The sequence below is a fragment of the Pyrus communis genome, chromosome 12 (assembly GCF_041283825.1).
Source record: "Pyrus communis isolate YQ-2024b chromosome 12, ASM4128382v1, whole genome shotgun sequence".
Taxonomy (NCBI): domain Eukaryota; kingdom Viridiplantae; phylum Streptophyta; class Magnoliopsida; order Rosales; family Rosaceae; genus Pyrus; species Pyrus communis.
The window spans coordinates 4,858,153-4,878,353 of NC_142576.1; the positions used below are offsets into that span (position 1 = coordinate 4,858,153).

General features: G+C 36.5%; 2 protein-coding genes and 2 pseudogenes across 2 annotated transcripts; all 4 read right to left on the minus strand.

The window, feature by feature from the left end:
- Positions 1–1,142: 1,142 nt before the first annotated feature.
- On the minus strand, positions 1,143–1,503 carry LOC148692213 (non-specific lipid-transfer protein pseudogene; annotated as a pseudogene).
- Positions 1,504–8,340: 6,837 nt separating this feature from the next.
- Positions 8,341–8,755, minus strand: LOC137745133 (non-specific lipid-transfer protein pseudogene; annotated as a pseudogene).
- Positions 8,756–12,457: 3,702 nt separating this feature from the next.
- Positions 12,458–13,295, minus strand: LOC137744854 (non-specific lipid-transfer protein). Its single transcript, XM_068484662.2, has 2 exons — positions 12,856–13,295; positions 12,458–12,667 (listed from the first exon to the last, which is right to left on the minus strand). Exons 1-2 carry the CDS (start codon positions 13,191–13,193, stop codon positions 12,658–12,660), a joined length of 348 nt encoding a protein of 115 aa, XP_068340763.2. The 5' UTR covers positions 13,194–13,295; the 3' UTR covers positions 12,458–12,657.
- A 4,914-nt stretch (positions 13,296–18,209) lies between these two features.
- Positions 18,210–19,148, minus strand: LOC148692214 (non-specific lipid-transfer protein 1-like). The gene is made up of 2 exons (XM_088681966.1): positions 18,604–19,148; positions 18,210–18,435 (listed from the first exon to the last, which is right to left on the minus strand). Exons 1-2 carry the CDS (start codon positions 18,942–18,944, stop codon positions 18,426–18,428), a joined length of 351 nt encoding a protein of 116 aa, XP_088538092.1. The 5' UTR covers positions 18,945–19,148; the 3' UTR covers positions 18,210–18,425.
- Positions 19,149–20,201: the final 1,053 nt, after the last annotated feature.

Consider the following 20,201-nt stretch of genomic DNA (forward strand, 5'->3'; position numbering starts at 1 on the left):
ACATGTGTCATCCTACAATACTCCTCACTATGGTTATATGACATATATGCTTAATGTGTTTTTAAAATTTGGACTTGTACTCTTTTTGCATTTTATCATTCTTTTATTATCTTATCCATGGATGTCATACAAGTATAATTATTTGTAAGTGTCAATTTGCATTTATTTACAAGAAATTTACCTAAATCCGCCTAGGCGCTAGCCCGCCGCCCGACTAGCGCCTTGCGTTTTCTATCATGACATCTTTTAGTCCAAAACTTTCAAGTGAAGAGATATCTTTGAGATATTCTGAGTCTTTTGACTAGAATATTAGTAGAGATTTTTTTTTTGACCAAACATATTATATATACTTAGGGGGAGGAGGTGGACTTAGCCTCACAATGGGTTAGCGATAATGTGGTTCAATTCGCTTTTGACGAGAATCGAACCTAAAACCTCTTACTTACAAGTGAAGAATAATACCACTAGACCGTATTACAAAGTGACTATTAATAGAGAATTTGAGTTGGTGAATCTTCTAGTCTCCTATTAATTAACTATACGGTTAAGAAATTTTACTACAGAGAGCCTTTTTAGTTCACTTATCACCTACCAAGTAATTGGCATATATATATATATATATATATATAAGAATAATTTATCTTCCTAGGTTCGATTTCTTACTTTGGTGAATCGCACGATGATGATTAGGAAAAGTTGCAATACCTCTGTAAGTTTTCACGAGCCCTGAAAGAATGAACTGCTTTGACGAAGTCACCAACTATCCATCCTTTTGAGGAAAATAGAAGAATAATTTATATGTCCACAAAGCATGCGCACCTTTGTCACGAAGGGACAAATCTTATTGATTGATTTACCCCCAAGAATAAAAGTTACACTTTTCTCACAGATATTTCAAAAAATAGATCACGTTATTTAACACTTCTTTTTACACGAGGACAAATAACTTGATAAAACCATGACGATAGAACACATGAATTTGAAAGAAAAAGAGAGAGAGAGAGAGAGAGAGAGCACATGACCACACTGCAACCCAACAACAAATTAAACATAGCAAATTCATAATTTTTTTCGTGAAGGTGATGTATTAGACACAGAAATAATAAATAACAATAGGCAACGAACAAGAGTACTAAGGATTTTTATACATACTGGTCGCAGTTGGTGGAGGAGCTAATTTTGTACGGGACATCGACTCCTCACTTGTCGGGAAGCCCTTCTGTTAGGGATACATTAACTCCAGGGACGTCGGAAGCCGTCTGTCTCAGGCAATTGCAAATGATTCGGCGGTCAGCAGTGTTCCTGCTGGTAGAGTTGTTGAGGTTTCTAACCATTGCAACAAGATGCAGTGACAGCTCCGCCATTCCTCACGCAGGTTATGCACGAAAGGTTGCGGGACACTTGTGCACGTGTTATCGCATCGACTATAGGCACGCTCACGCTCACCACCATGCACAAGGCCACCACGAAAGCAAGCTTAATCGTCATTGCAGAGCTGCCCATTATTAATGACTAAATGATCAACAACGATCGAGTTCTGTGATTAATGGATGTAGATAATGACTTGATTTGGGGACTTGGAACCGTGGTCTTGTGATTATATTGATCGGACATGGGGTGAATCTAAGCTAGAGTGACAAGCCTTTTGCGATCGTCGAGGTGTACGTATTACATAAATTCCTATGATCAGTCGTTAATTAAAGGAAAATATTAGGTTTATATTTTTATACCACATTTGTGTATCCGTATTAGATGATGCGAAATGCTATGTATATGTTATGTTCATTAATAATTTTACATTATTAACTATTAATTATATGCATCAATTGTCACATTAAGTAATATTCTTTCTATTTTTCGTCAAACAGAGCTAATTTCATTAAAAAAGAAGACTACTACAAGGTTAGGAAAGTCCAAAGACAACCCAAACCAAATGAAATACAAGGACGGACCCAAAAACAGAGCCCAAAACAACCGTAAAGGGAAGAAACCCTAGATCTGAACAAAGGGACCAGCCACCTTCGCCCAAACAGTCACACTGTCGTTGCACAGCCACCATCGCTGGGAAGAACCAACTTACCATATTGACGAACGGAAAATGGGAGTGGTGAACCATCCGCATTCTAAGCACTCTATAATCCAACCAATTACTGCAAATTACACTTTAACAGCCACCCACACGCAAAGCATGTCTCCAAATGGGATCCATCGAGATAAAGCCCGATGAGCTGAGTAGCAGAGGCCGGTGGGCAGGGATTCACGGCAGGGAACAACGGTTGGAGTGGAAGAAAGCTTGAACCGAGATATAAGATGAGAACCGCCATGAACCGTGACAAAGTTCAGAGAAATCGAGAGAGAGCTCAAAGCAAGATGAGACTAAGGCTCGGGTTTGTGAGAGAGTCCTTCCTCCTTGGGTGAGGGAAAGAAAGCAGCGAGAGAAAAAAGCTAGTTGGGAAAACAAATTCCCACTCAAGTAATATTCATATATGATCTTAATGTTATGAATGAAACTCACATTGATAAGATAAAGGATTTTGTATGGTTTATAAGGAGTTGTGCTACTCCTAAAATTGTCAATTCGTTTTATAGTACAAACTCAATTTTTTTTCATGGTATCAAAATAAATTGTTCCACATGTAAAACCCAACGGCTGCACGTGCTTCACGTCACCCATTTGTGTTGACCACATGTTTGGCTTAAACACTTATCACATGTGAGAAGGGTGTTGAGAATAAAACTTACATATACAATGAAAGAAAATACATTGCATAGATTTATAAAGAGTTAATGTTACTTACCATATTACCAATTAGCTTCATTGGCACACCAAGAATGACCACTAATTAATACCTTAACAGCTGACAATATATCTCGATTTTGAGATGTGTTTGCACTAATTCAAGGAATAGACAACTTACATAGTGATAATAACAATACTCTTTTATTTTTTAGGTCGAACACTACTCATTTAATTTCTTATCGAATCACATTTTGAGTTATAGTGTGTGGTTGAGTTTCGAGAACCTTAAATGATTTCACTATTAAGTCAATACCACTGTTTGGGAAATAATGCTAGGGATACTAAATGTATAGACTAAATTTTGTAAGAATAATGTTAGGGAGACTAAATTTATAGATAAAATTTTGAAATTAAATGATAAGTCACCAATAGGAAATGAGCACGTTTATCAATACTTAAGTAATAATCCGCTTAATTTTCATATCATTTAGTTTACAAAATTTTGTCTTCAAATTTAGTCTTCCTAACATTACTCATTTTGTAAACTAAATGACATAGATATTGATGAATAGATTATTATTTAAATAGTTATTAACGTGCTTATTTCTTAATGGTGACACATCTTTTAGTTTGCAAATTTAATCTACCTAGCATTACTCACCCAAGTAAACCAAATTTTTAGAAGTTTTTTTCTCTTCCTGATTTGTTTCATCATTTTCATTTCGTAAAAATGAGGTCTATATAATTCGGATTAGTAAAGAAAAAGATGCGCGCGGCCTAACAGCCCCAAACGGTCAGGTCCACGCCCCACAAACAAGTGATCGCAAGTGATAAGTTGAATTTTCTTGAAGGGCTTATCATTCAAGGCATTAGAATTTGGGGAATGTTTTCTCTTTTGGAACATGAAAAATTTCAGAGAATTTCCTCAACGGATCTATAAACCGAAGTTATCATACAAAAGGGATTCTCTACGGGTCGTAAACCAAACGAATATGATGAGCAATGCGTGATACTTTAGGCCACTTTGATATGTAGCCATCAGCAAGGATATGAGAAGCATTATCATTCTGGAAATCATTGTATTAGCTTAGCAAAAGATTTTAGCTCTGTGTAGTATACCACGGTTCCACCCTTTATTTTGAACACTAGCTCTAAAAGGAGCTTAGGTATCAGTACTTTTGTAACCAAGTAGCTCACTTGACGAAGAAAGTGCCAACGGGGTTAGGACCCCAAAGTAGTTAATTTTTCTCAACTAAACTAATAGCACTGTTTGTATATCACAAATTTTATTATATAACAATAGCAGGCTCAACAACCATAAGGAGCTTTTAATCAATTAGCCTTCAAAGTAAAAACCTGGAGATTTTGATTTTTCACTGTATTTGAGTGGCAAAAAATGTAAGTACTCTCGACTACATCACAAGTCTTCATTAATAATTCGTGGAATGATAATATCATGAGATGTTGTTCTTTGATTCATATTTACCGTCCCACATACGGTAGGAGTTTTTCTTGATTACAACTATTCTTTTACTGTACACTAGGACAAGAGTTGTTCTATTATTGCATCTTTCCTTCTTTTCTTTAATAATCATATGATTGAGTTAGTTAGAGGTTGTTAGTGAGGGTATTTGGGTCTTTTGCAATAGGCCTAATGACTATAAAAAGGAAGTTGTAGAGATCATTTTCTGTAGAGTTGTATTCGACTATTATGATAAATACAGAGAGCATTTCCTTCATCTTCTTTCCTTGTTCATCTTTCTGCCATTGTTTCTTTCTTCAATCTTTTATAGACTCATAGGTTAACATGGTATTTCAATGTAGTTAACATGGTATCAAAGCCACCAGGCTCACGCCATGGATTCTGGTGGTTCTGTTTTTTTTTCATTAGATTTCATCGTTTTCATCGTTTTTCATTAGATTTTCTTTAATGCTTCTGTGATCGTCCAGTAACTTCTTGGCAATCCGCTCTGACTCCATCTAGTCGCCAGTTCCTCCCTGGCCCGGAGACTATTGAGATCAAGATACCATTTTTTTTTATATATCGAGCGGGCCTTCCGCCTAACCCAAATATGATAGCTTCTGCCTTTCGAACTCTCTTGAATGATGATGATGTTGGAAGGGTGATTGAAGGTGATGACTTGGCCTTGGAACTCATCACTAAGCGTGGTCTTAATGGAGACAAAGCACCTAATGGCCAACTTTTTCGTGTTGCTGCCATCCATGGCCATGCCTTATTTTTCCCCAAATTGGAGTTCTGATTTGTGATATTTGGATTCAAGACTTGAATGGTTGTTGATCTCTGGTGTGTTTTATGGGCTTTTTCGCTCAAGAACTGAAGATTCAGTCATCCGCTGGTTTAGGTGTTGCTCGAAGATTGGGCGTTTGGCGATCTGAAACGGTGCTATTCGGAGATCTGTTGGTGTGAGTTTCGTGAATCAGGTGATTTTTTTTACTAATTTTGTATGATGCCTATTCTTTGAAGCTGTGGTGTTTGTTTTGCCTTAATTTTGTGATTTGATTGAAGTAAAGTTTTGGGGTGTGTTGGTTAGAATCTTGATGTGTTGGTTAGGGGTTTGTCTTTCCTTGGAGTATCATTCTCTGGGATTTGAGAATATGTTGGGAGTTAAAGTTTGTGGGTTTAAAGAAGAAAGTGTCATTCTTTCTATGAATCTTGGAGTGTCATTCTCCTTGGTTAATCTTGGTGTTAGTCTGTGTAAAGATTTAGGAAGATCTCAAGAGTGTCAATCTCCTTGGTTGATTTAATTTCTTGGAGTGTCATTCTCCTTGGTTGATTTGGGTTCTTGGAGTGTCATTCTCCTAGGTTGATTTGATTTCTTGGAGTGTCATTCTCCTTGGTTGATTTGGTGCCAGTCTCTGTAAAGATTTAGGATAGGTAATTTGCATATATAGTGAGTGTGCTACTATGGCTTCTCAGTTCAAAGTCGAAAATTTGTTGGGTATGTTAACAATAAAGCTAGATTGTAGGCTTTCATCATGGCTTCACCAACAACAAAAGTTGTAGTCTTGTGTGATGATAATGGGGTGAGCAGAGGTTTTGGTCAGCAGTTACAAAGGTGTCAGTGGGTGCTTTCTTGTTTGTAGCAATTTAATTCTTGAAGCATGGCAGATATCTTGCTCTCGCAGTTCCAGATCAATCTCAAATACATGGCTAGTTCAAACTACACTTGGATACTCCAAGTTTAGTTTGAGGGGGGAGTAATAACCATATGATTGTGTTAGGTAGAGGTTGTTAGTGAGGGTATTTGGGTCTTTTGCAATAAGCCTAATGACTATAAAAAGGAAGTTGTAGAGATCATTTTCTATAGAGTTGTATTCGACTATTGTGATAAATACAGAGAGCATTTCCTTCATCTTCTTTCCTTGTTCATCTTTTTGTCGTTGTTTCTTTCTTCAATCTTTTATAGATTCATAGGTTAACATGGTATTTCAATGTGGTTAACATGGTATCAGAGCCACCAGGCTCACGCCATGGATTCTGGTGATTCTGTTTTTTTTTCATTAGATTTCATCGTTTTCATTAGATTTTCTTCAATGCTTCTGTGATCGTCCAGTAACTTCTTGGCAATCCGCTTTGACTCCGTCTAATCGCCAGTTCCTCCCTGGCCTGGAGACTATTAAGATCAAGATACCATTTTTTTTTTTTTATATCGAGCGGGTCTTCCGCCTAACCCAAGTATGACAGCTTCTGCCTTTCGAACTCTCTTGAATGACGACGATGTTGGAAAGGCAATTGAAGGTGATGACTTGGCCTTGGAACTCATCACTAAGCGTAGTCTTAATGGAGACGAAGCACCTGATGGCCAACTTCTTCGTGTTGCTGCCATTCATGGCCATGCCTTATTTTTCCCCAAATTGGAGTTCTGATTTGTGATATTTGGATTCAAGACTTGAATGGTTGTTGATCTCCGGTGTGTTTTCTGGGCTTTTTCGGTCAAGAACTGAAGATTCAGTCATATGTTGGTTTAGGTGTTGCTCAAAGATTGGGCGTTTGGCGATCTGAAACTGTGTTATTTGGAGATCTGTTGGTGTGAGTTTCGTGAATCAGGTGATTTTGTTTACTAATTTTGTATGATGCCTATTCTTTGAAGCTGTGGTGTTTGTTTTGCCTTAATTTCGTGATTTGATTGAAGTAAAGTTTTGGGGTATGTTGGTTAGAATCTTGATGCGTTGGCTTGGGGTTTGTCTTTCCTTGGAGTATCATTCTCTGGGATTTGAGAATATGTTGGGAGTTAAAGTTTGTGGGTTTAAAGAAGAAAGTGTCATTCTTTCTATGAATCTTGGAGTGTCATTCTCCTTGGTTAATCTTGGTGTTAGTCTCTGTAAAGATTTAGGAAGATCTCAGGAGTGTCAATCTCCTTGGTTGATTTAATTTCTTGGAGTGTCATTCTCCTTGGTTGATTTGGTGCCAGTCTCTGTAAAGATTTAGGATGGGTAATTTGCATATACAGTGAGTGTGTTACTATGGCTTCGCAATTCAAAGTCGAAAATCTGTTGGGTATGTTAACAATAAAGCTAGATTGTTGGCTTTCATCATGGCTTCACCAACAACAAAAGTTGTAGTCTTGTGTGATGATAATGGGGTGAGCAGATGTTTTGGTCAGCAGTTACAAAGGTGTCAGTGGGTGTTTTCTTGTTTGCAGCAAGTTAATTCTTGAAGCATGGCATATATCTTGCTCTTGCAGTTCCAAATCAATCTCAAATACCTGGCTAGTTCAAACTACACTTGGATACTCCAAGTTTACTTTGAGGGGGGAGTAATAATCATATGATTGAGTTAGTTAGAGGTTGTTAGTGAGGGTATTTGGGTCTTTTGCAATAGGCCTAATGACTATAAAAAGGAAGTTGTAGAGATCATTTTTTGTAGAGTAGTATTCGGCTATTGTGATAAATACAGAGAGCATTTCCTTTATCTTCTTTCCTTGTTCATTTTTTTCCATTGTTTCTTTCTTCAATCTTTCATAGATTCATAGGTTAACATGGTATTTCAATGTAGTTAACATTCTTTTCTATAACTATTTTAACTAAACCCATCTTATAATTAACGAGTTATTGGTGAAAAATTCAATCCGGCGGTTGTTCATGCTAATTTTGCTTCCTTTTTTCTCTTTCCGTTTCATTTTTATTTAGTTTCTGATGGGAGGAAGAGGGAAGTAGTAAAATGGAATAGCAAAAGAGAACAACATTACCTAAACTTAAATATTATTAATTAATTCAATATGGACGAGTATTATAATATTGATGACCTAGTAGATGATTCAGAAGTAGTACTAGAACAACTTAAACGATTCCCTCATGAGGAATCCCGTGTGGCCGGACCGCACAAGCACATTTTATTTTCACTAAATATTATCTGCGGCCGGAATTTGATAATCTCCCATCGCTTACTTCACGCTGCAATCACACAACAACAGAACACACAAAAATCAATAAAATATATTTTTGTTCTTGAGGAAGATGCATTAGCCAAAACAAAAACAATTAGCAACGATGTATGCATTTTTTCGGGTTTATGGAGTTCAACTTAGATCAAAGATCTAATGGTTTGACATTCAACAGGAATTAGGGTTTTGTGATGCTTACGTGGCGCAGTTGATGGAGGTGCTGATCTTGTCGATCGGGGACGTTGACTCCACACTTTCCAGGAAGCGCTGCTGCATTGTTAGGGTTAACACCTCTGATGCTGCCGGCAAGATTCTTCAGGCAGTTGCAAGCAGCCTGGCGGTCAGTGGTGGTCCTGGCGATGCCGTTAATGGTTCTGATTCCATTGCAACAAGCTGGAGGGATGCAAGGCTGCTGGTCACTTGGCCACATGTTATGGCATGAGCAACGCTCACCGCCATGCTCAAGGCCACCACCAAAGCAAGCTTGGTCACTGTAGAGCTAACCATAATTAATGACTTAAAGAGGCTGTTGATTACCAAATATGTGTATGAAAAATGGATATGAAAGAACTTGATTTGAAAACTCGACTAGCTAGTGAGTTCTAAAGGCACTATGGTGTGGTGCTTATATAGAAAAAAATTAAGAAAGAACAGTTGAACTAAGGGTATAGTGGTCAACAACTTTTGTGGCCACGTTTACGTGTTTAATTACTTGTTACATCAATATCACCATGAAATATTAATTTGAACTCCTTACATTTTAAAGTTATTGAACACTCGTCGGAACATATATCAAATTATGATTTGTATACAATGAAAAATGATTTCTTTTTTACGCAACGATACTCTATTTTAAAACTTAGGGGATAGTTGGGGTAAGTCATACAATGGGCGGTCATAGTAATTTGATTTTAAAACTTGTTATCTAAGAATCGAACCTAGTCAAAACATTCCACTTACAAGTGAAAAATTATACATAAACAACCGTGTATTTTATTTGATAAATCTTCTTGCTACTAAGTCTCATGTGTGGTCGGCTAGTATAGTGAGAAACATATATTACTTTATGGGGGCGTTTGTTTGCCCTCACTAACTCGGACTGGACTGGACTAGACTAGCTATTAGTCCAATACTGTGTTTGTTCCATGCTGGGACTAACATTAATGAGACTAAAGGGGACTAGCATGGACAAAACCCTTCACTAAGAGGTCTTAGTGAGACCCCCCAATAACCATGGGACTAGCTAAGACTATTCTCTATTTCTCGTTCTTGTCATGCTCAACGACCACTCCCGACAGACTCCTCGTCATCGCCGGTCACCTAGATCAATCATTAACTTCCCGACTCTCTTTCAGATCCATTTCACAACCAACTTTCATATAAAATATACCAAATTGAAGCTGGGAGTGACAAGATTACGATTTTACTTGAATCGAGGCCAAAATGTGGTCGAATGTGGCCGGAAAATGGCCTGGAAGTCTCGGCCTGTTTGGGCTTCTTCAAATCCATGACAAATTCGAGCATGCAAAGCTAAGATCTCGGTCCAAGGATGGTGATGAATTTTTTGGCGGTGCTAACTTCATCCAATTTAATGAGGGTTGGCCAAAAAACACATCGGGAAACCTGCAACTCGTCGGGAAAATTGGAGCCGTGAGGTTCTGTTTGAACAACGCATAGCTAGAGAGGGAGGGAGGACAGAGAAATAGAGACTGGAATCAATAAGGAGTTTGACCAGAAATGAGAAAGAGAAATGAATTGAGAGGTTTGAGAGGAAAAAAAGAGGGAGAGGGTGGGACGATGAGAGAAGACGAAAAGAGTGGGACGGAAATGGTAGGAAAAGATGGAGAAAAAGATAAGATCATAATAAAATATTAATAATTTATATATTAAATAAAATAATATTAGAATTTGTTATTATCCAGCTTCTTAGTCCAATGCTGCATCAAACGTTTCACTAAGTTAGTCCAGTTTAGTCTAGTCTAAGCCAGTCCAGCTTAGTCCTTGAAGCTCATCCAGTCCGAGATAGTCCGGCGCAACAAACGCCCCCTATGTGAACTGAACTACAGAAGAAAAAAGGCATGCATGTACGTCTGGTAGGAGTTGGGAGGGAGAGGGAGTTAGTTGGTGGTTGTGATGAAATTAATGCTTTTGGTACGTACCATGCTCTAATTTGTAATTGCAGTTGAGTTCCTTAAATGCTCTTAAGCACAAATTTAAGCGTATTAGCCTAATCACATAAATGATCCGTCACTTACCATCGACGTGAACGAGAAAGTATTTAATTATATGATTGGCGAAAACCCTAAGATAAGTTTCATAAAACGAAATTCACGCCTCTCGTGTAAAAAAGCCATCAAAGGAGAATCAAATTCCTTGTACAAATTTGGGGATGGACATTATAATTTGGGGAAGGACTTTATAATTTGGGGAAGGACATGAGAAGCATTATCATGCTGGAAATCCTTGTATTATGCTTACCAAAAGGTACGTAATAACGACTGGACTATACTAACTAAGGTCTCATTTGTTAACCATTTAATTTTTAGGTTTAGTTCTTTTCAATTTAGAAAAGAAATGAAACCTGTTTCAAAATTGTTTGTTAACTGTTTTTCATTTTTTTTTTTTTTTTTTAGTTTTCTTTTTAGGTGGAACTTGGAAAATAATAATAATAAATTATAATATTTTCAAATAGTGAATTTGAGGTCATTACATAAAAAGTACATGTGAAAAGGCAAGAGAAAAGACCCTGGCTGACCAGTTTGAAGCCACACGTTCGAAGAACAAGGTAGCAGAGAGAGGAGATGCTCGCCGTGAGGAACGATCGGCACAGGACGTGTAGAGAGCAAATTTTTTGATCTGAACCTTTACCAGGTTTCAAAGTTTGGTTGTTGACGGGGGTGAGTGGCGTTTTGAGGCGTGTTGGTGCGGCTAGGGTAATCGAGGTGTGGTACTGCAACTAAAGAAGAGATCGCTGGTTCGTTTTGAAAACATATTGACAATCCTTCTTCTGAAAATTAAAAAAGACTTTGGATAATATTAGGAGTTAATTAGGAATAGTATAGTGGGTGGAGAAAGGGATTCCGTGGAGAAATTGTAAACACGAAAAATTCCTGCAACAAGAAACAAGAATACCGTGTACAAAATAATATTTTTGTGTTAATGATTTTGGGGTTACAATCTCTTTGTAATTTGATCCTCTGATTACACGTGAGCGTTGAAATTTTAATTATTGGTCAACATTAATTTCACCGAAATTTCGATGTCCACAGAAATAACATTTTAAATTTTTAACTTTTTATGGTGACCGAGATAATAATATGAGAATTTTAACCAAACACTTCTGGTACTGTTTATTTTAACAAAAAACAACATTTTTTCTAAAAAGTCAGTCCTAGTACTATTCACTTACAACACTTTTTTGTCATTTTCGTTAAAATTCAAAGTTTTCAAACCATTTTCATTAGTTTTCCTTTATAATATAGATAGAAAAAAGCAGATTAGGTGGGTTTAGCAGCACTCAAGCCAGATGTTAAACAGTTTGCTCTTCCTGGAGGCATAAAGTGAAGTAAGATCAGTATTAAGATGAAAATTAGCAATTCTTGCTCTTGTTTTAAGTCTACCCGGAGGCAGCAGAAGATTTTAGTTTTGTGTAGTATACTATGTTTCTACCCGTATCTTGAACCCTAGCTCTAAAGGGAGCTTAGGTATGGGTACTTTTGTAACCAAGTAGCTCACTTGACAAAGAAAGCGCCAACAGGATTAGGACCCCAAAGTAGTTCATTTTTCTCAACTAAAAGCATTATATGTATATCACCAATTTTATTATATAACAATAGCTAGCTCAACAACCATAAGCAGCTTGTAAGTTAATAGTATTAAGATTGATTTTTTAGAGTAAAAATGTAGTTTTTCGTTAAAATAAATAGTACCAGAAGTGTTTGGTTAAAATTCTTTTTAATCAATACGTCTTCATTAATAATTCGTGGAATAATAATATCATGCGATATTGTTCACTGATTCATATTTACCGTCCCACATACGACATGTGTTTTTCTCGAATACAACTATTCTTGTACTGTACACTAGGACAAGAATTGTTCTATTATTGCATCTTTCTTTCCTTTCTTTTCCACAACTATTTTAACTAAACCCATCTTATAATTAACGAGTTATTGGTGAAAAATTCAATCCGGCGGTTGTTTATGCTAATTTCGCTTCCTTTTTTCTCTTTCCGTTTCATTTTTTGTTTAGTTTCTGATGGGAGGAAGAGGGATTAAAGTAAGTAAAATGGAATAGCAAAAAGAGGCCAACATTCCTTAAACTGAAATATTATTAATTAATTCAACATGGACGGGTATTATAATTAATATTTATGACGTAGCAGATGATATAGAAGTACTAGAACAACTTAAACGATTCCCTCATGAGGAATCCCTTGTAGCCGAATCGCACAAGCACGTTTTATTTTCACTAAACATTATCTGCGGCCGGAAATTGATCATCTCCCATCGCTTACTTCACGCTGCAATCACACAACAACAAAACACAAAAATCAATAAATTATATTGTTCTTCTTGAGGAAGATGCCTTAGCCAAAACAAAAACAATTAGCAACGATGTATGCATTTTTTTCAGGTTTATGGAGTTCAACTTAGATCAAAGATCTAATGGTTTGACATTCAACGGGAATTAGGGTTTTGTGATGCTTACGTGGCGCAGTTGGTGGAGGTGCTGATCTTGAAGGGGACGTTGACTCCACACTTTCCAGGAAGTGTTGCTGCATTGTTAGGGTTAACGCCTTTGATGCTGCCGGCAAGACTCTTCAGGCAGTTGCAAGTAGTCTGGCGGTCAGCGGTGGTCCTGGCCAAGCCGTTAACGGTTCTGATTCCATTGCAGCAAGCTGGAGGGACAGCTCCGCCATTCTTCACGTAGCCAATGCATGCCCCAAGGTTGCTGGTCACTTGGCCACATGTTATGGCATGAGCAACGCTCACCGCCATGCACAAGGCCACCACCAAAGCAAGCTTGGTCACTGCAGAGCTAGCCATAATTAATGACTTAAAGGGGCTGTGGATTACCAAATATGTGTATGAAAAATGGATATGAAAGAACTTGATTTGAAAACTCGAGTAGCCAGTGAGTTATAAAGGCACTATGGTGTGGTGCTTATATAGAGAAAAATTAAGAAAGAATAGTTGAACTAAGGGTATAGTGGTCAACAACTTTTGCGGCCACGTTTACGTGTTCAAATTATGATTTGTTTACAGTGCAAAGTGATCTCTTTTTTATACAACAACACTCTATTTTAAAATGTAGGGTATATATGGGGCTAAGTCATACAATTGCGTGATCATAACAATTTAATTTTAAATTTATTATCTAAACAAGTTAAACATAACCAAGACATTCCACTTACAAGTGCAAAATTATACATGAGCACCCGTGTATTTTCTTTGATATATCTTCTTGCTAGTAAGTCTCATACGTGGTCGGCTAGTACGGTGAGAAACATATTACTTAAAGTGAACTGAACCACAGAAGAAAAAAGGCATGTATGTCTGGTAGGAGTTGGGAGGAGTTAGTTGGTGGGTGTGATGAAATTAATGCTTTTGGTGGCTACCATGATCTAATTTTTTATTACAGTTGAATCCCTTAAGGCTCTTTAAGCTCAAATTCAAACTTATTAACCTAATCACATAAATGATCTGCCATTTAGCACCACGTGAAAGAGAAAGTATTTAATTATATGATTGGCGAAAGCCCTAAGATAAGTTTCATAAACGAAATTTACGCCTCTTGTGTAAAAATGCCATCGAAGGGGTAATCAAATCCCTTGTATAAATAATAGGTTCCAGATTTGACGAAGTTTCTGTAACTTTACTATTCATCCTACTTAATTCATTTGTTGAGAACGAATCTCATGTTGATGAAATTAGAGATTTCATTATCAGTTGGTTTTATAGTAGAATCTTAACTTTCTTTATGGTATGAGAGAAGATTGTTCCGCGCGTGAAGCCTAACGATCACACGTGCTTCACGTTACCCTATTTCTGTTATCCACGTATTAGGCTTGAAAATTCACTATACGTGGGGGGGCTTGTTTAGAATGAATTTCACATTGATGGGAAGAGCGACCTTACATTGGCTTATAAGTAAATTGAGTTACTCCACATATTGTCAATTTATCTTACGGTGGAATCTAAACTTTTTTTCAATTTGGCGTCAATTTTATACCAATTTCATGTGAATTTCATTGTACCGACAAATCAAATACAAACACGTCAAAAACAACATTTAACTTCTGTCAATTTAATATTATTTCATAGCCAGTTGTCGGTGGTTCACAAAAATATTGCCCTTGATTGAAACAATTAATGCATGAAATCGTGCAAGATCTTCACTATATATGTCGTGCATGGGTAAAACCAGGTAATTACAAAATATTAACCTTGGATAATGTCTTCCCAGTTGGCTGAAAAGAAAAAGTAATGTTATTCATATTATATTTCTATATTATCTTAGATGACATCTGATGTGAACAATCACATTATTTGAAAAATTTGCAAAATCCAAAGAAATGAAGGAGAAAGACTCTTTTTATACCACAATCATCATTTAATTATTAGTTTATTAATTAATGAACTAAATTTAAAAATATGATTAATTGATCAAATGATGTGGATGTCTACATTAAATGTCACCTAAGATGATATGAAAATACTGTACAAAAACATAGTATAAATAGCATTACTTGAAAAGAAAACAAAATTTGTCGTACCCCAAACAATATTTCGCCTTCCACAATCTCGGTTGCCGGCACCTAGTTAGGTACACAATTAAGGTCGGGGTCCCTTGATATTAATGGCCAATGGTGCATAATTGGTTTCTATTCCGTCTTCCTTGTTGACATGCGAGTACATCAGAGTCCCTCTCATTGTTTATGTTTTGTCCAAAACCAGCTTAAAAAAAAAAAAGAACTTGTGGACCAAATCTCTCGATGGATTAATCTCTAGCTAACTGATCCATCACTTGCTCACTAGCTATCTATCTAATTAGCTCTTCCTTTTATTCGTTGCTTAATTGTTAAGCTTCGATATTGTGTCACCCAATTGGTTATTGTTTAGATTAAAAGCCATCTTTTGTTTTATTGTAAATCCGAGCAAGTTTTCAATTTTAAAGCTATTTGCCAATGAAAGCCACTCTAGAGGAGTAGCTTCGTTGTTTACTATACACAAGGAGTTTTAGCCGCTATTCTTGGTCAATAATTCAATAATTATGATCTAACAATTAAATTCTATTTTATAACATGAGGCCTCGTTTGGACATCTAAACACCAAACAAAGCCTTAGAGGTTATGAAATAGAATTGAGTTGTTAGATCTTGAATATTTAATTACTGATCAAGAATTCCAAGATCTAACAACTCAATTCTATTTCATAACCTCTAAGGCTTTGTTTGGTGTTTAGATTTGATTGAATTTCATAACTCATTAGATTCAATATGCATTAAGTGAATGTCCATCTTATAATATTTTTCAAATTAAAAATAGAAGGATGAATTTCATCCTTTCTACCATGACGGCCGGGTTTGGTAGGTGATTCATGAATAACTCACTTTTTAACTTTAACTTGAACAAAATTTAGAAGAGAGATTATGAAGTTTCATCTGATTGTATAGAGTATTGACAGAATTATATGGAAGTAGGAGTTTTTGTTGAGAATGAGTTCCGCATTAATGGGAGAAAGGACCTTGCATGAGCTTATAAGAGGTTTGACTACTTCCCATATTGCTAATTGATTTTACGGTAGAACTATAGGCGAAGCTACGTGAGGGCGAGGAGTGGCAGCCGCCCCTCCCTTCGCCGGCAAACATATCTAGGAGCGCTAGTTCAACCCTTGTGCTCTCGTAAAAATGAGAAGTCCTATCATACTTCAACCATCATGAACCCCAACCCATGGCCTCGTCAACTTCGGTATCATGTGCAAGCTTCAAGCTTACTCGATAAGCCGACATCGAGTTCCTAACCGAGAAACTTCAATTTGAAGTCCTTCTTGATTTTGTCAGGGCAGTCTCGCAGGGGTGGCAGAGGATGCTGGGTTGGGATAATGGGATGAAAGGTTGGTATATGGGTGGGATAGTGGTGCTGACGGAGAAGAGAGGTTGGAGAAGGAGACGGCGGTGGGGTTGACGGAGGAGAGAAGTTGGAGGAAGATACGAGGTTCAATCAATGGTGGAGAACACGCGGGGGGTTTGACAGAGGAGGAAACAGGGTTGGTTGGCGGAGATGATTGCTCGTTTAGCTTGGGGAATCTCCAATTAGAGAGAAGAATGATGTTTGGTTAGTAGAATAGGGTATGTTTGGATATTAGAATAGATAATATTACAAGGGCAGGTGTATTGTGCCACATAACAAGTTCAATATACTAGATCCTGACAGGTCAGGATCCAAGTATTATCCCTTTTTCTTTTCTCTTCTGACCCCACCTTTTTTTGGTGGTTTGTTAACCTGTTTCTCTTTTTTATTATTATTATTATTATTATTATTATTATTCATGTATGCATTTTTTTCCTCTTTTTAAGATCCTAACGTATTTATCTTAAACTCTCACATTATTTATAAATATTGTATTAATTTTAAAAAAATAATGTAAATATTGTTTAATGCTTATTTTAAATTCATTCAAATCCATCTAGGCTTCTATCTAAATCTCGTCTAGGTGCCTAGCTGCTAGACCCCAATCCACTATCTGATTAGCGCCTAATGTTTTTTAGAATCCAATCCTAACTAATTTAAGCTTCTTACATGTCTTTGATATTACTGCTTACAACCGTTTTGGTGAAGAGACTATTTTCTATTATGAATATTGACTCAAAACTTTGCACTCTTTTGAATTTCGCCCCTCCCCTCGGCAAATCCTGACTTTGCCACTAGGTGGAATCCCAATTTTCTTCATGTATCAAAGCAAATTGTCCCACGTATGAAGTCAAACAGCCACATGTGCTCCACGTCACCCCGTTGTGTTGTCCACGTGTTAGGTCCAAAAATTCGCCACACGTGAGAGGGCATTTGTGTTTCAAATACCTATTGTTTGGAGAACATTTGTGTTGGCAAAAAGAGGATAAGATTATTAGATCAACAAGCTGCAATGGCTTCGTCTTCTATACCGGGCTATGCAGGTTAGTGTTTTTGCATATGTATCGATTTTTCATAAACATGTTTATTGGTGAGTGTTTAGTCTGTTCTTGATTTGTGGTGATTCAATTGGCAGACTTGTGGTTAATAACATTAATATATATATATATATATATATATATATATATATATATATATATATATCTTACACCACATTGATGGGAGAATGGACCTTGCATAGGCTTATAAGAGGTTAGGCTATTTCCCATATTGCTAATTGGTTATTTGGCGAAATCCCAAATTTCTTCAGGTTTACTCTTCGTTTTTTTTTCTTTTGCGTCGGGAAATAATTTGTCACGTACATCATTAGTATGGGAATTGAGTCTTGAAACAAGATCAAAGATTATTCTTGAACACTATTCTAAAAATCCTCCCTAGGTGCTAAACGGCTGGTTACCGTTCCAATTAATGCCTAGGCGTTTAAAAATTAAGAAACGACGCCTAGACCTACTAAGACACCCGCCTAGCCCGCCAAAACTCGTCTAGATTGCGACTCACTTAGACAGAAAATAGATAACTTTCATTTTGCATTTTATTTTTTTAATAAATTGTAAGAGACTTGTCGAATACTTAAATGAACACACATTATATGCTTGTTTCCCATGTTTTCATTATGTTCCAATAGCTCATCATATATATGTCATTATATTTTGTAGCTTATGATGAAATTATATATATTTTAAGTATAAATGCACTTATTTATACAAAATATAATAGATTTAATTAAATCCGCCTAGTACACCTAGGCTCCCGCCTAGCCGCTAGACGCTGCTCAACTAACACCTAACGTCTTTTAGAACCTTATTTTTGAAGAAGGGAGCGAGGTGGGGGGGCGAATTAATTAAAAGGAAACTAATGAGATTAAATAAAATATTTAAGTAGAATATATAGATACCTTGATAAAGATGGTAAGAGTCATCATCACATACAAGGACAACTAACTCATATCGGTGACATGCAATAAAGGAAAAAGAGCTCATAACGACTCAATACTCATCCCTTATTCTTAAGGTAGACTAGCTACCTACTACTATCATATTAGTTATACTATTATCTAGCTAGATGCTCATCCAGATCGACCTGATCTTCACTTCACACTGCAAATAACGAAAAAATTGCTTTTAGTAACCAAAACAAGGGGTAAAAAATATTTATATTTAAAGGCTTAGTGTATTACAAAATAAAATATGCTAGTATTATCAAATTTGTACGCTCATTTTAAATAGCGAAAAGTAATTAGCACATCATTTGATGAACAAATTTACCCAGCGCAGTTAGTAGAGGTGCTGATCTTGTAGGGAATGTTGACGCCACATAAGGAAGGGAGTTTAGCCGCGTTGGCTTGTTTAATAGTTTTGATTTGGGCAGCAACTGTTTTCAAGCATTTGCAAGCATTCTGTCGATCAGCTGTGGTCGTGGCTGAGCTGGCCAGGCCTTTGATGCCCCTGCAGCAGCCCGGAGTGGGGGAGCCACCATTCTGGAGGTAGGCCAGGCAAGGCGCAAGATCGCCTTTAATCTGGCCACATGTGAGTGCTGCTCCAGTGATCAAGGGTGCAGCCAGCACTATCCACATTAAGAAAACACAAACCACCTTAGGACTAGCCATAGCTTTTGCGTACAAAAGTCAAAGGATGGTTTAATAATTTGGTGGTACTTTTACTAGATGCTGTGTGAGTAGGTGAGATGTGGAGTTTATACAGGGGGAAATAGGAGTGGGGCGTTGTAATTTTCTGTGTACAAAATTAATACTTGTTTGAATGGCCCGAACGCATGCAGAAAGATAACCGGGACCCGATGTGAATGCTGCATGCATGCAGTATAAACGACAAGCAGAGCCCGTTGAAAGATGTGTTGGTTAAATGGTTATAAATTGATGAACACCCAATCTTCACGCAACACAGAAAAAAAAGAGAAAAACACACAAGGGAATATTGTTTGTCATATTTATTTTAGGATAATGTTAGAGAGATTAGATTTGTAGATAAAATTTGTAAACTAAATGATATGAAAGTTGATGATTGGATTATTACTTAAGCATTGACAAACGTGCTTATTTCTTATTGATGACACATCATTTAATTTACAAATTTTGTCTATAAATTTAGTTTTCCTAGTATTACCCTTTATTTTAACTGCCCATTGTTTTTTCTTGTTTAATCTAATTAATAAGGTTTTAGTTACTGAGACTCTCTCAAAGTTAGCCTCTCTATAGACTTTTCGTCACCTCATGTTTCTGGAATAATATTTCGTAATGTTGGCATGAGAATTGTGCTAAAAACGTGAGGTGATGAAAAATCCTATTTTTGAGAAAGTCTCCCTAGCATTTCTTTTCGGCGTATAAGGAATTTTCAGCATATAAGGAATTTTCAATGTGACACATAAATTAGTGTTAAATTGTTATTAATAGGATAATACTTGTCTTCATGAAAGAACACACATATCTCACTTGTTGTAAATAATATATATTCATCGTATAAATTTTATAACCGGAATTATTCAAGTTTTCAATCTTTATTAGAATGCAATTATATATTATCCATATTAATATATGTGTTATATACAGTACGGATGGACGATATCATTGAGGTGTCATAAACATGATATATTGTATTAATACAGGTATATGCAACATATAGTGATGTAACTATCACGCACAATAACTTCTCCGATAATTTTATAATTCAATTCAAAACAACTAACAACTAGAATCGACGTTTACGTGTACGTTGTTAATCAACCTGTTTCTGATCAGGATTAGTAGGATTATACTCAAGCTAAAGATTCAGTCAAATACCTTAGGAAAGAAGTTCAATACAAAAGCACTTCTAAATATTTAACAATATAAACACTTTTATCAAAGTTC